The sequence below is a fragment of the Centrocercus urophasianus genome, unplaced genomic scaffold (genome assembly GCF_019232065.1).
Source record: "Centrocercus urophasianus isolate 14NV4802_14NV808 unplaced genomic scaffold, USGS_Curo_1.0 seq_10, whole genome shotgun sequence".
Taxonomy (NCBI): Eukaryota; Metazoa; Chordata; class Aves; order Galliformes; family Phasianidae; genus Centrocercus; species Centrocercus urophasianus.
The window spans coordinates 80,650,033-80,665,854 of record NW_024884142.1 but is presented as its reverse complement, the minus strand read 5'-3'; the positions used below and the strand labels follow the sequence as shown (position 1 = coordinate 80,665,854).

General features: G+C 40.6%; 1 protein-coding gene across 1 annotated transcript in view; it reads left to right on the top strand.

The window, feature by feature from the left end:
• Positions 1 to 12,104, top strand: part of PKDCC (protein kinase domain containing, cytoplasmic) — a 32,610-nt gene extending 20,506 nt beyond the window's left edge. Inside the window, exons 6-7 of the mRNA XM_042822477.1 lie at positions 8,287 to 8,460; positions 10,863 to 12,104. Of these exons, the coding sequence (XP_042678411.1) occupies positions 8,287 to 8,460; positions 10,863 to 10,948 (260 nt within the window). The 3' untranslated portion in view covers positions 10,949 to 12,104. The remainder of the gene's footprint in view (positions 1 to 8,286; positions 8,461 to 10,862) is intronic.
• The last annotated feature ends 3,718 nt before the right edge of the window (positions 12,105 to 15,822 follow it).

Sequence of the window (15,822 nt, the reverse complement as noted above, 5' to 3'; positions counted from 1 at the left end):
CATAGATGGCCATTAGGTTGGTCAGACAAAAGTTTCTCACAACTTAACCAAGACAGCAAGACAAAACTTGCATCTTCCTTTACAAGAAAAGAAGTGTTATTAGCAGTCAAAAAAAAAAAAAGAAAAAGGGAAAAAATGGCAACATCAAAATGAGGCTGCACATAGCATCTTTCTGTTTTGTGTGAGATCTCTGCAGCACTGCGGACGTGTAAAATGCTATTTAAGCAGCTGTGATGTGGAAGGATGCATATTCTTCCGGGAAGGATAGGTTGTGGAATTGTGCATGTCAAAGAAGATTATGTATGATGGAAATTCCTGTTAAGCCTAACAATTGAAAAAGCTGTTTTACAAATTATTTTTGTGTATGTACAATGTTCATGTCAAACTGTCAGCATAATTGACTGCAAGTTGATAGGAAAATTACAGTTTTGCTGCAAAAAAGCACAGTAAAAAAGAAAAGATGGGTTCTAAATGAAGATGAATGATGGCACAGAGGGTTTTAAAAGTTCAGTGAAGCATTTTCTCTGAGAGAGAGACACAGGAGCCAAATTCAATCCTGTCATAGCGCTGTTAACCTCAGAGGGCCATGACACCAGGGATGAATTTGACCCACTTATCAGAATAATTCAATATTTATTTTGTTGTAAAATTGGCAGGAAAATTGTTGCAGGTGTTCATTTAACTTTCTAATTTTCGGCTTTTCATCACAGTCTGTGCTGAGTGATGCCTGTCAACACAGCAAAATTATTTTCAGCAGTACAATCGATAGTACAAACACGTCCTTTGTTGAAGAAGTGCCAGGAGGGCTGGAGTTTTTCTGTGTTGCTGGTTGATTCCAGGTTTAACTGCTGTATCAGGACAATATGAAGCTTTGAATTTTAGAGGTCTGTCATGTTTATAAAGCATCTCAGGGAAGAAAGCTTAGGACGGTAGTAGTAAATGTGACAGTGCAAGTTTCTACTAATACGGAGCAGTGCTCCATGTATATTTGGCTCCTGTAGTAATTACACATTTTTGTGTCAGTTTAATTCCATGGAGTTCTGGATAATATAACACAGAATCTGTCCTTTTTCATAGCTAGTAATACCCTTTGATGGAAGAAACCCCTTTTACTTTTAGGATGCTTCTCATGGACTTGAGAGAGCTGCTCTGCAGCTTGAGCAAAGATGTTGAAAATTGGTAGACGTATGTGTATTGTATTTGACCAATCTAAAAGGGTACTAAATTAAAGATTAGGAGAGTAATACTGAATTCCCTGACATGAAAAAGATCTCAACCAATGGCAAGCCTGAGAAATCAGATATCGTGATGGAAATTACATTTAGATGAGATATGTTTTCAGACTTAGCTGCCATGTCTTTAAGATGTGCAGGCCTGTTTCTTGTTTGTTCTAAGGCTACTTTAACCAAACAGAAAAAGGGTTGTAATTTATTTCTATTTTAAGGCTCCTTTTGCTTGCCAGAAAAGCATGAAGTCATATTATGAGGGTAAAATACCCCTCCCTACCTGCTTATTTCTATCACTTTTATCCAAAGCACATTCTATCCTCCACTAATATTGGACTTGTAATACCATGCTAGAATTCATAGCAGTTCCTTCAATTAATATTCTCAGTCCATAGATTATTCAATAAATGAGAAATTCTTCTGTCGTGCAGTAATACTGGAAAGAACTAGTGTCTGAGTGGTCATCCTCTTGCTGCTGGAAGACATTCCCAACTGAGCTAGCTTCTTGACCAGCAAAACCAGGGCTGAGCAGCTGAACAGGTCAAATGTTTTCTTGGCAGTAGAAGGGGAGTATGAAAGGAACAGCCATGATTGTTTCCCCTGCTGTCAGCTGAGGTCATGCTTTAGCTTTGTTCGGGAGTTAGGAGGACCCTTCATTATTCTCTGAAATCAAAGCAAATTATTTAGGTGAGATTATAGGATTTTTTAAAACCTTTTTTATCTTGCTCTGTAACACAATGAAAGTTCAGGGAGTGTGTCTTCCAATCCAGTGTCAGCTTAAGATAAAACTAGATTGTGGTTTGGTTCTGAGGCCAGACTGAAGTTAATCGAAGCTTATCTTTGTACACCAGTGTGCCAGGCCTTGCAGACACAAGTTCACATCAGTTTTGTTTTGGACAATGAACATCTCAGGGTGACTGGCTCTGAAGGTTTTCACTCTTCCAAGTAGATAAAATGACAAAAAATACTGTCTCAGTCTCTCTGGCAATGAAGAGTTTTGACAAAGGAAGGCCTTTTCCTGGTAGATGATCTTTGCTGAAATCTTAGAGGAGAGTTCAAACCCAATAATTGCAAGATTTTGTTTTGTTCGAAAGAGAAAACATTGAAGATTTAAGTAATGGTGCTTCAGAATTTGTTTTAGGTCTACATTTTTTGAATTATCCATTGTCTTGGATAGAGCATTGTAAATTCTTAGTAGGAAGGAGGAGATCATGATCTTGGGCAAATGATCTAAGGCTGTAACTAAAACGTAAACTTTTAGAAAGCAGTCTGTTATCTATCTGAACCTATGTTTTTGAAAGGAAGCCCTCCTCCTATGAACAACGTGAAGTGAGAAAGGTGATATTGATAATCGGCAGGGAAGTGACATGAGGAAAGCTCCTGTCAGCTCTAGTGTTCCCATAAAGAAAGTTTAACAAGATGACATGGTCATATTACAGAAGGTCGTGGATATTAAGCTTTCACTGTGCTTCAGTTGTAAAACATTTTATAGTGCTGTAAATTATATTGTGCTCTGGACTTTGCTTTAGTATCTAAGAAACAGAGTGGAGGTGCAGGAGACATTCAATAGCTTCATATGTGTTCTGTAATCATAAATCACACTACTGTTAATGTTGTTACAGGAACATTGCAGTGTTTAAAACAACACTGAGCAAATATTTTATATTCTGTGGACTGTTGGTCTCTTTTGCTGGAATCCAGAAGAATGAATTAATCCAGAAACCATGCATTTCCTCTGGCATATGTCATCTAAAGCGATTATCAAGATTAAGAAATAAGAAATCTGCTGACGCTCATCAGTGACATCCTGCCTCAGTATCAAAATTTGTATTATTTCAATCTAGTGATGTTGATTCATAGCAACTGAGCGCCTGGATGTCAAGCTAAGCCTCAGCCTTTCAGTTAGCTCAGAATTTACTCAGAAATGCATGAAATCAGCTAACACTAGTAAATCCGATAGCTTTGTTATTCATTAAAGCTAATGGATGACCCATTATTAGGCCTAAGGGTGTGCAAGCCTACAGAAAGGTGTAATAAACTTCTGTTGTTAGTTGAAAGTATGGTCACAACGCTAAAAAAAGGCTGGAAGGCTGGACATTAAGCAAAGACACTTTGTGTTTTCCTTTGTCTTAAGACAATTTGGCAGGGTTATGCTGTATGTAAACATTTACAGTACAACAGTGTTTTGAAAAAATATTCTGCAGGCTCACTATAGCAACCTGCTTAGGAAATTGTAAATCTATCCAAGAATTATTGGAGTTGAGTAGGGTGTGTGTGTTTGCACACATGTGCATGTGTGAGGGGAACTTTTGCAAGGTCGCTGTGATACAGTTGGAGGCCGTTTGCCTGTCTTACTGCAGGCCAAAATGCCCAGGTAGGAAGGGTCTGGTGAAGGCACTTGCAGGCCCAGCTGGGAATAAGCCACAGTCCTTGCAGCCTGGATTCTTGCTTTATCTCGCACTTGTGCATTTTGCCTTTTGTTCCCAGGGATGTGAAAGCTGCTTAGTGGTGGGCTGAGAGGTAAAGGTGTGCAGGCAGAGTCTACTCAGTGCTGCCTTTGCTATTTCATGGGCAGCCCAGTACTTATCTTTGAGCCCCAGTACCCTGTCCTGCTGTGTGATGTTAATGAGAATAAAATATCACTGAATCTATCGTTCTCCATGTTTATTTGTGCTGCAGGGACAGCAGGCTTGCCAGTTTAAATACAGCTCTGTTGTGAGCACAATAGCATGTGGAAAGAGGTAGGATTTGCTTGCAGCCCTTTGTGCGTGAATCAGCCAAAGGACGAAAGTGCACACCAGAGAAGCAGTGCTGTCTCCTGTTCTTGCAGCAAATCCACGTTCTGGCAGCCATTCCTGTCCTTCCAAACAGTGAGGTTTGTCAGAAACAATTAAAAACAGAAACACAGAAGATATACCTAGCAAGTTGTTTTCTCTGATGCACCAAAAATGGCTTTCCTTAGCACACTGTGCATAAGGCTTCTTGTTGGAAGAACCTTTAAATATGAGATATTGAGACATAAGGAAATTTTAAGCAGAAAATGAAATGTGCTGATAAGCATAAGTATGTTATTACCTATTTAAGATTGAATTCTGTGCTTCTTAATCTCCCTGGGAATCGGCAGGACTGTATAGCAAAATACCACTCAGTACTGCGTTTACTGAGATGATTGGCAAGATGAGGCTCTTTCTACTTACTTGTAAGCAAAGCAATTAAAAGAAAATCCAGATTTGGCTGAAAGAGTGCCTTTTTTTTTTTTTTTTTTTTTTCTTTTCTTTCCATAGAGGAGGAACAGGGGAAGGAGGAAAAGGAGTAATGTGATTTCTTTTCAAGGATGAACATTACTGCATTGGTGTCATTGACCCGCTCTGTACTGGCAGGTGATAACTACAAAACTGGGCACGTTTCCAACGGGTAGCTGTAGCTGGTTGTAAAAGTGCAATCTGGCTGCTGTGGCTGAAATAAACGGTCATTAGGACTGATTAAAGTCAGATTTTGGGTGACTCAAACAACCTAAAGGGGGGAAACCACAGGCTGTTTCACATAGTTTACAGTATACTTGTGGAGTTTTTTATATGACTCAGTCTAGTATAGTGAAAATGAGTATGTTTATTGATTATAGTTGACTATGGGACAGCACAGGTGATTTTTGATGGCAAGATTTTAGAATGAGATTTTAAAGTGCTGGCTTTCTTTTAGAGCTCTTGCACTGGTCAGCGAGGTTGCAGTTTGTTGAAATGCATACAAGGCATGTGCTTTGAAAATCACTTGTTGTGAGGACTGGCTATTGCTGTAAGAAAATCTTCAGAAGATTTTGAACACATTAAAACAGCATGTTTTGATCATCTGGAACAAACTTCTGAAAGTTTTTTAAAACAACTTCTAAAAAGATTTTAAAACTATTAAAAGCGTTGCAAAACAAAACTTTTGAGAGCTGCCCAGACTCAGCGTAGCAAGATATTCTGAAATTTCAAAATATTTACATGGCAGGAAAAATGTTTCCTGGTGAGATTTATTTGTGTAGCTGTGAGCAGCGAATCAGCTCCCGCGTGTTAAGCTGGAATAAGTCTGCTGTAAGTGACATCAAGATCAAGCTTACTGCATTATATTTATTTGCTACAGCCCTCACAACATTAGTAGATGAGAAGAAGGCTTCTTTTTCCGCTGCAGTAGTGGTAGGAGCACCTTGAAAATCTCTTATCTATTCCTTGCCATTGCCTTGATAGACTTCATATACTCTATGTCAAACTATGTGTATGTACGCAAAAGTGTAAATTTATGGCTGCATTTATAGTATTAGGCAAGTATTTATTGGTTTTAAACACCATCAGTCTGGAAATCGACCAGAACTTTGACCTTTTTATGATGTGATTTACTGCTGTGAGCCTTCAAATTCCATGGACTCCATTTAAGCAAGTTTCAGGTCTTGGCAGGACAAACATCTGAGCTAGAGCTGCCCCTAACCCGGTGGAGAATTTCTAAATTGAGCAAGTAACTGTGCTGGGGTGACCAGGATGATCATTTAAAGGTGTGGAAAAACCATTGCTGGGTTTGGTAGACTTGCCTTGTGTCCATAACACAAGACAAATGCTATGGCATTTTTGTGTTGATATGTATTGCAGGGCACATCACAAAGGCTCTACTGAATTTTGAAAATGAGAAATGAAGGGCTGAAATGGTTTGGATGTGGAAGGCATTGTGCTGTGATAGCCCAGGAAAGCTTTGTTCTGTTTGCAGTTTATTAAGCAGGTTTTATCTAAGAGAGGAACCAGCCCTTTAAACTGAAGCAAGGAGTACTGATGTTTGGGTTCCTTATGCATTTAAGTCTCTCCTGCACATGAGCATTTCTCTGACTTGCATCTGGGTGTGAATGAGGAACTGGTTGCAGTGAGGTTTCTTTCCTGCTGGCTGAGGCTGATAGGGAGCAAGGAGCAGCAGGAGGCTCCAATCATGGCCGGGAGCATCCATCAGGAGGGCCCTTCCAGTGACTCCTTTTGAGAAGAGTGTAATTCTTCTCAACTCATGCAAATTCAGGCTCAGGATCAGCTCCCTAATTTGTGACTGTGTAAACAAGGGATTCCAGGAATGTTTGCCTTTGCTGTTCGAAGAGTGAAGGCAGCTACCTTGCCCTACTCAAGACGACGTGATTTTTGGATAAAATTCCAGTTTCCTCAGACCAGTGCTTGGTTGGCATTGCAGTGAGTTTCAGATTTTTTCTATTCTTTATCTCTGAGGAAATCCTGTGCTGGTTTCCCAACATGGCAGGAGCACCTGGCTGGTTTGGAATGACCCCATGCCCTTGCCTGTCCCAGTTCCCTGGGGATCATGCTGTATCCCCCTTGGCCACTCAGGTACTGCACCCTAAGTACCAGCTTGAAAGCTGCATCCCCTCCTGCCCCATGAGCCAGGACCCCACTTTGACCATCACCGCTGTTGCTGGCCCACCTCTGTCAATTCACATTTCCAAACTGCCCAAATGATTCACCAGGCTCCATGTTTTTACATCTCACTTGCATGCATCGTTTTCCTTGCCTCGGCTGCCAGGCGCTGATCAATATTCAAGAGCTACTATACGGAGATAAGGGGATATTACTCACTTAGGTGCAATTATGTTCTCACAGAGAGAAAAAAAAAGACTTTACCTATCCACTCAGTAGCAGTTTGATTTAAGCTACGACCTCTTCAGAAAGAGTGTATATATATTTTCGGTGGTGAAATGAATGTTTCTAATGTAAAACTAATTTTTTTCATGCTTAGTCTTTTACTCTTCTTCATGAGTGCTAGTCTGCATTTCCTAAATTAACATAAGGGATTTTTGCCTTTGATGTGAGTGGGACATGATCAGCTCTGATGTTTCTTCCTGTTTGTGAGTGTCTTGCAGTAATTTTAATGAGACAGGCTTAAAAAAGAGTGTGTATTTACTGCATTTGTTTCCTGCTGTTTCAGACTATGCGGTGTGAATGAGCGCTTGGGTGTGCAATTCTTTTCCTGATTGAAATACTGGCAGTTTAGACTAGAGGCAAGTGTGTCTGCTGGCTTGGCGATGTTTGTAAAATATGCTGTCTGTAATAGTGGTGGGCTGAATCTGCCATGTCAGGAAGAAAATGCCTGAACCAGAGTGACTTAAGAATAGGCTGTGTGTCAGGACAGGCAGCTCTGGTTTCCATAATAGATACAATTAGAAGAAATATAGAATGTATTTATTTTTTGAATAGGATGTGGGAGGGGAAGCGACAGGAGAGGAACCATCTGTTTGTGTGTCTGGAAGCTAAATAGAGATGTTTATAAATGATTAGTTTAATTTGCTGGCGCATTCATTAGCAAAACTCCCATAAGCGGCTGGGAAAGCAAGAGGAGCTGTGAACAGAGAACAAGGGGAGCTCATAAAGGCAAGGGAGACTGAACGGCAGCCAAGGGGACGAGCAGCACACTGGGCAGTGTGGAGCCCAGGGCAGCCGTTGGGCGCCCTTATGCTTTTTTTTCCTCCTTCTCCTCGAGGCCCAACGAGCAACTCCCCTTTTGTGCTCATCTGAGTGAGCAAAACAAAGAAGTTTGCTTAATTAAAAGGCTGTCTTTTCTTCTCCCTGTATAGGGGCTGGAGGAAAATGGCGTGCCACTGGGAGAGTGAGGGAGGGCTGGAGCTCCTGGTGGGCTCCCCTGGCAGCCATGCTCCCTGGGAAGTGGGACAGTCAGCCAGGTCATTTGAGTGGAGATGTTGGTTCAGTAGAACGTTCTTCCCCTAAAATCCCAGTAAATCCAAAGCCTTGCCTGCACACTGGGGAGGGGGAAAGTATTTTGTACACAGACTGTTTATTTACAGGCGTTTTCTGAAAGAAAAAGGGTGAGGAGAAAGGAAGGAAGGAACAGGAAAGTAAGGTGCAGAGCTATAAACGCCTTTGGGAGTGAAACAGGACTGGTACAGTCACCTTTTTTTTTTTTTGTTTGTTTGTTTTGTTTTCCATATATTCCTCTCCTAATCCGTTGAAATAAACCTTGCCTGCTAACAACAAGCAGTTTGCCAGACCTTTCAAAACAATTGTTTTGCTGTGGTTATTTGCAGAGTACCATCGGGTGCCTGAAGCCTTTATTCCTGATGAGAACTACAGATGCTGGCCATCTTACCATCACAAGGGCTGCCTCCTCTCTGTGTTTGACGTTAGTGAAGCCATCGAGATTTGTGACAGCTACTCCCAGTGCAAAGCTTTCGTCCTGACCAACCAGACGACTTGGACAGGTAGGTCGTGGGTGCTGCTGAAGGGGACACCAGCGTTTCATTTTAGACAAAACATTTGCAGAGGTGGCAAGAGAAGTCTGACACCAGTTTCTGTGGTTAGATGTGCAGGCCGTGGCCCAATGTGTGGATTTTCATGCAACTTTCCAAGCCATGTGGTTGCTGCAGTTTGACATGAAACCAGACAGGTTCTTCCATGCATCTAGCTGGGACTTCCTGTCTGATGTGAGGAATGTTTTGCTGCTGGTGTGCTTCTGCCAGCAGGGCTTGGCTGAAGGACGGTGAGGAGAGAGGGTTTCAACCAGTTAGAAGTGGATGGCCAGATGCATTTCATCTGGGAAATTTTTTTTTCTAAGGGAAAAAAACATTTGCTACCACAGCTCATTTTCTTTACCAGAATATGCCTCTTGAAAAGATAAATACAGTTCCCCAGAGGTTTGCGGGCCTGGCAGTCTCAGTGTGGTTCCCCTGCAGGCAAGTGGTCTGTGCTGATTAACATCAGTGGAGCGTTGCTCCTGGTTTCTCAAGCAGGCTGACAGTGATTCTGAGGAACTCCACAGCATGCTGAGAAATAAAAACGTTGCAAGTGTCTGCTAAAACCAGACATGATCATGCATTTAGTGTGGAGTGAACTGTACTGGTTGGTCTTCTTTTGTCTCCATTCCATGAGATAAGGCCCCACCGAAGTTCAGTGTGAGGTTTTCCTCCTGTAGTGACTGGTTCTGATGTGTGTGTCCTGTGGACTTTCCCAACCTGAGACTGCTGTGTGTTCTTCCCCCCTCACACATGGCTATTTTCTTGCTTGGGATTGCCAATTTCAGCAAAGGACAGCTTGTCTCCTCTGCTCCTGTCTTTGAGAGGAACGGTGGCTGATGCAAGCTAACCCTTGGGAAAGCTGATTTAAGGCCTTGCTCTACCACAGACTTCAGCATGGCAATTATTTAGGCTCTGAGGCTAAACTTTCTGTCTGTACAACTGTGATCACAGCATGCCTTAATGTCAAAATTTACCCTGTGTGCAAGTGGATGCTTTGGTTTTGCTTAGCAGAGCAAAATAAATACACACAAACCAGGCTTACATATGTGCCTGTTTCTTGGTGCAGACCTTCAGCTCTGAAAGTATCACAAATGAGGAGCATCTTCAGACATGTCAGGGTGTTTCTGGTAGTATAATGCTACAGCTGTCTGTATTTCTTGTGCTTATAAGAGATATAAGCAGAGACCTCCATGGAACGAGGAAAAGTTAGTTTACATTAAATTTGCCTGTGATTAAGCAAGTGACTGCTTGCTCATCATATGAGAATATCAGACTGTTAAAGTTAGCTAACATGCTAAAAAAATAATTCTAATGGGCTATGGGAGTTCCTAGGAAGTTTACAGCAGCCCCTGTCTCAGATTATAGAATTAACAGTGAACAAAATGCAGCAGCCATATTTCAAGTATTACATGAAATAGCACTTTGCTGTGCTGTCCCTGATGCGTGAGCGCTTGAATCCCTGCAGTCTGCAGCTTGAAAATTTGGTCAGGAGTTGAAACATCCCGTTTGTCATGTGATACTTTTATAGAACATAGTGTTATGGGAGCCCCCTAGAGAGGCAGGCTGGGAGTAAAGAGCACTCGGTGTTCTGAATTTTAGAGAGCGAAGATGGAAGTTCGGTATTGCTGGAGAATTTCTGCAGCCTCTGCTTCAAAGAGAGGCAGTTGCTGAGTCCATGGGAGAGCAGAAACTTATCTGGAGACACAGATGTGAAAGTACAAGACCTGTCCTGCAGCACCCACATTTAGTGGTGAATGAAACCTGACTGAATTCAGCTGAATTTGGTGCCTTACGTTGCCCAGGGGGTTATCACTTGCTGGATTGTTTATTTATTTATGGTATAAAGAATAAAAGTGTTGCCCCAGCATTTATAAAGCCCAGAGCTACAAAGTGATCAGCAAGAGCTGTTTTAGTGAAGGTTACATTTGATGTATACTGTGCTGATCAGTGTTACAAAGATTCAAGCATGCAAAGCTGATACCTGTCCTGTGTAGTCAAATGACTTTCCTTCATTGAAGCAAGTTCATTTATATCAGTGGGAGAGACTTGAAGCCTTCCCTTTTAAAAAATTATGTTACATTTATATTAAACCTTCAGACCTCTCCCTCATTTACCTTGTCAACTGTATTCAGCTGTGTCTTGACCATAATTGTGTAAATGTACAGAAAGCAGGGAAGATTTAATACAACTTCAAATGAAAGCATTACAGCTTACAGTTAAAGTTAAGAAAGACCTCAGTGTTGAATTGCCTGAAGAATGCATTGGTTGATAGTGAATACAAAATGTCATTACTGTAAAGCAGGCAACCTTTTGCTCATCGTTTCTAATTACCTTTCTTCCCTTTCTCCTCCCTTTCCTACTCTGTGTAGGTCGGCAGCTTGTCTTCTTCAAGGCGGCTTCAAATCATATCATGCCTGATCCTGACAAGATAACATATGTGAAAGTGACAGACTGACAGCTGAAGTGGCTCAGTCTGACGTGTGAGTGACCAGAGCTGTTTGTCTATAAATATAGGCAGCTGTTATGTATAGGATAGCTGTGTCCGAAGAGATAATTGCACTATTACTCATTCTAATCTATAGAGTGCTAAACAAAACTTTTAAGAAGTAACCTTCATGACCAGGATGAATGTGCAATAAGACAACATTTTGAAAATGTGATTTTAAAATGAAGCAAAATACAAAATACGATACACTGTTGGGATGTAATTTTGGATATAAATCAACTGGCAGCTCTAACTTTTCTAACCAAGGTTAGTGTAACTTTTCTGACCTGTGCGTGTGTGTACAGGGGCAGAAGTTGATTATTTCTATGAGAAGTCTGTATCTTCTACGTTGATATTTATTTGAGCTTGTACAATCACAACAGAGTAACTGAAGCATGTGAATTTGTAAGCTAAATATCAAACATTGCTGAAGACAATCAGCATTCATGTTAAAGCTATCGAATATGCAATAGCAACATGTTTGTCAAAATGAAAGAATTGATTATGCTTAGAATTGCAAGACTGTAGCTAATTTTCATTTTCGCTTCCAATGTTATCACAAAGGTTCAATTTTTTTTTTAATTTAAAAGAGCCATTTTGTAGGCCTAGCAAATCACATAAGCATTTGAATGGTTCCCCTGAAAGGCAGGGGCTTACCCAAGTGCTGAATGCATTGCTGAATAGGGATAGGCCTAAGCATATGCTTACAATTAAGCCTGTGCTTAAGACTTTCGTTGAATCAAGTTTGAATTGTTCATGAAGTCACATCTTTGACAAACTGGCAAAGCAATCTATCTGGTGGAACAGGACTATTTTATGGAATATCTTGCAGTTATTCATATTTTTATCATCAAATCCATGGTTTTCTAAGGCACCGCTTGCTAATTCTTAGAGTGAATGAAGTAAATGACCTTAATAATGGTAATTGAATGCTAGCCTTAATTCTATATAAAATGCTTTTTATAGGCATGGTGTGTCTAGAGAATTTGCTTTCAGTGAAAGCAATGAAGTAAATGCTAAAGTGACCAATGTCATACTGTTTTGTAGTTTGTACAGCCAGGGAAAAAAAAATGTGCATTTGTTTCTTAAATGGTTTATTTTTGTAATAAATAAAAGATAAATACAAGCTCTTTCTTACTTACTTTTCTTGTGTTGGAAATAAATGCCAGAATCCAGTGAGAGTTTAGTTATGGTGTACTGTAAGTCAAATTAAACCCAGGATGTTATTTCCAGGAAGGACTGATGTTGCTCCAGTGGCTTCCAGTGAGGGGTGCGTTTCAGGATTCAGGGGTGGCTTTTGTCTATGTGTTTGACTGTCACAAAACAGGTGACCATTAGAAGACAACACTTCATCAGCCTTTCTTTTTCTGAAGTTTGAGTCATGTCAGTACCATTTGTAGAAGGGGAGAGGAGGAGAATAGAACCTGAAGTAATTAGCTAGATGGTTGATTTTCTTGCTGGACATAGAGAGAAGGGTAGCAGGAGAGTAAGGAAGAGGGGCAGAAATTTTCACAGTCCAAGTGATTGCACAGAAGGGATGGTCAGATGGTGACACAGTTGGCAGCAGGTCTTGTCTCACCACGGTTCCTCTGAGGTCACCGATATCCTAGCGTCTTCTGGCAGTCCTCTGAAATGACATGCTGTAATGGTGGTAACTCACAGATTATCAAACTACCCGCCGCAATAGCTCAGCTGATTGTGTCTCAGTGCACTTAGAAACCCATCAATCACACTGTGGTAATAAACAAACACTACAGATTCTTTTAAAATTGCTACATAAATCATGCCAACACACACTGCACAGTTCATTGAAGTGATACGAGTTGTTGGCACTGAGGTGCTGGTATGTATGTGGAAAATGTTTAGCCTCCCGTGATTGCCTCTTCATTTAAGGTCTACACACCATTCCAAAAATACTCAGCATTTAAAAACAAAGTGAATGATTACATCCTTTAGCTGTGTTCCTAGATAAAAAATTGTCAACAGTTAAAAGAAAAAAAAGATATCTGGGGTAATTCTTTAATACTCTGGGCAGATACCTAAGGATAATTTCACTTCATCATTTTCTGCACGCCTGAAAAAAAACAAACAAACACCTCTGAAGTCAGAAATTGTTTATCTCTGGAATTAAACAAACTTGCCAAACCAATTTACATCAGTTTTTGCAAACAGAGATCAAGTAAGTAAGAAACAGCCATGAGCCAAGAAGCTGGATTCTAGATTACAGCAGTAATCAACTTTATATAGGCAGTTTTATAACTCTTTGAGGGTAAGGCTTTCCAATGGAAATCATGATTAAAATCTTAATAAGAGAGGCGTGATACTACAACAAGTGAGTTTAAAGAAGCACTGGTAAAAGCTTGAATTCATGGAGAGAAAGTGTCTTTGGCAGCTGTGGGTCTGATTCAGCAGTGCCTGACTGGCGCTTGTGGCATGGAAATCCCTGAGAAACCGCAGCAGAGGAGGAGGCAGAGCTCAAAGGGAGCTGGCAGGTCCGTTCCACTCAGCCAGGAGCCGTACTGTGTCTTCTGTGGAAAAAAGCATTTCTATTTCCTCCCTCCTTCTGCCCTTAACTTTTTGACTGCTTTTTACATTTCCTGGCATACTCAGGCCACGAGGTAGAAATATGAAAGAAGACACCCACACGGCTTTAAATGACTGATGTCTGTGTGCGTGCATGCACATGTGTGTATGTGTACACTTATTTATGTCTATGTCACACTGAACAGAGATTATTTACCTAGTGAAAAAGCAATTGGCTACGTACAAAATGAAGTGCTAAACAGGATGTTGAATTCATCTGGAGAAGTGAGAGCTCCGTGAAGTCGCAGCTCTCTGCGAGTCTGTGCTGAGCACTTGTTCCAACCTGGGGCTGCAGTGCCCTGCTCAGGCTGTGGCATAAAGTGCCTCCAAGGGCTGCCCATGCTCTTCCTGCCTGACTTATGGAGTGATGAATTTGTACCATTTGTACCACGGCTTACAGTAAGTGAATGCAACCTTCTGTTTATCCTAGATGAGCAAAGGAGTAGATGTGGTGGCTAGCATGTCAGCTCTAGACAATTATTTGGAAAGAGGTAGTTACCACGTGGGCTCTCTCTGCTGTGGGTATGGATTCCTACAGAGCTGTCCTGCTCTATTTCTCTCCCACACCTCTCTGCAACAGCAGATACTTGGTGATATATATGAGGTGTGCATTTCAGAGAGAATTAGAGAAGCAAAATATATACCTTTCTTACACTTTGACTGGTGGATGTGGAATGCTGACTGTTAATGTTTGTAAGGCCCCATGACTTCGTGCAGTCACTATTTCGAGTAAAGAAGACACACTTGTTGATAATAAGGTAGATGAGGCAAATGATTCAGAGGACTGCTTCTGAGAGCTCCCAGGATATATAAGTGCCATATCCATCCTTCAGTACAGATGTGAACACTGGCATTTTAATTCTAACAGGTAACTTGCTTGCAAGTAACTACAAGTATATTTTTTTCAAGCTGACATGGATGGTTTTGAAAGCTGCATTTTAAAAATGTAAAGGAAGCAAAAGTATCACGTCTCTTCCTTTCGTAGATGCACACAGTCAACATTTGACTTTGTTTAATAAGTGCTCCATTTCCCCATGCAAGCTGAAGGGAAATATAATTCAATAGGAGCCATCCTGATTATTAAAGTGTCTGATGTCAAGCCAGAGGTCGAATAATGCCTTTATTAGAAATCGTGGCTTGTAAACAATAAATCCCCACCCATCACAGTTTTTCAGTGAAAGACTGTAAGGCTAAGAAGGAAGACTAAACTATTCAGTGACTACGTGAAATAATAAAGCCAAAATCTGATCTTACTTAGCTTGATTTTTGCAGTGTAGTCCAGTTAATCTTTGATTTATGTTCATACAAAACAGAATCAGACTGTTAGATGAGTAGCTGTGAAGTACAAACAAAACAAAACCCACCTCTTGGATCTAAATGCTTTGACCATAAAAAAGAAGGAAAATACACTGATTTTCCCCTATATTCATACACATAATACGTGTATGTAAGCATGTGTGTAATAGGTTCACATGAAAGTCACCGTGACAACATGGAGCATTACTTTACCCTTACAGTGGAAGCTTTAGCAAGGCTAAGCAAATTAAAGACATACCATTCAATAAATAGTCTCAGAAAAAGAGCATTATTTCTACAAACTTACTGTTCGACAGTTAGAGGTTTCATGTCATCCTCATTTATCATCCTTCTGCCAAGCTCAAGTATGTCCTAACAAGTCCGAATTTTCAGCATTCAGAAGTACCCAGTGTTTATGAAGACAATGGTACAAATTGGTATTTACACATTAAAGCTTTCTATAAATACACCAGAAGAAATGTGGAGCAGCCGATCGAATGGACGATGAGGGGCACAAAAGCAGTTTTAGAAATGGGCATACTTCACATTTCATACAAGACCTTGATTCTGTGCAAGTTCATGACCTATTATAAACATTACATGACTTATTACCAGGTCTCACCTCATTCTTGGACACGAGCTATTGATCATATGAATGCTATTATTTCCACATATTTTACCATCCTGCACTGTAGTCCCATGAGTGGCAAAACTAATGCCCATTTCAAGAACAAAACACCTCAATTAAAAGTAAATCTTCATCTGCATGTGGTTCTGATTTCTGATTCAGGATGAAAGTTAGGTAACACTCAGGTTTTAAGCAGAGAGAATACTGCAGGGGCAAAAAATAATACCTGCTTTATTGTATAGGCAATGATTCTGCAAATAGACTGTACATTCTACCTAGAGAATTAATGTTTAATAACTTGGGTTGCAGGTCAAGGTGGCAGATGTGAAAAGAAATT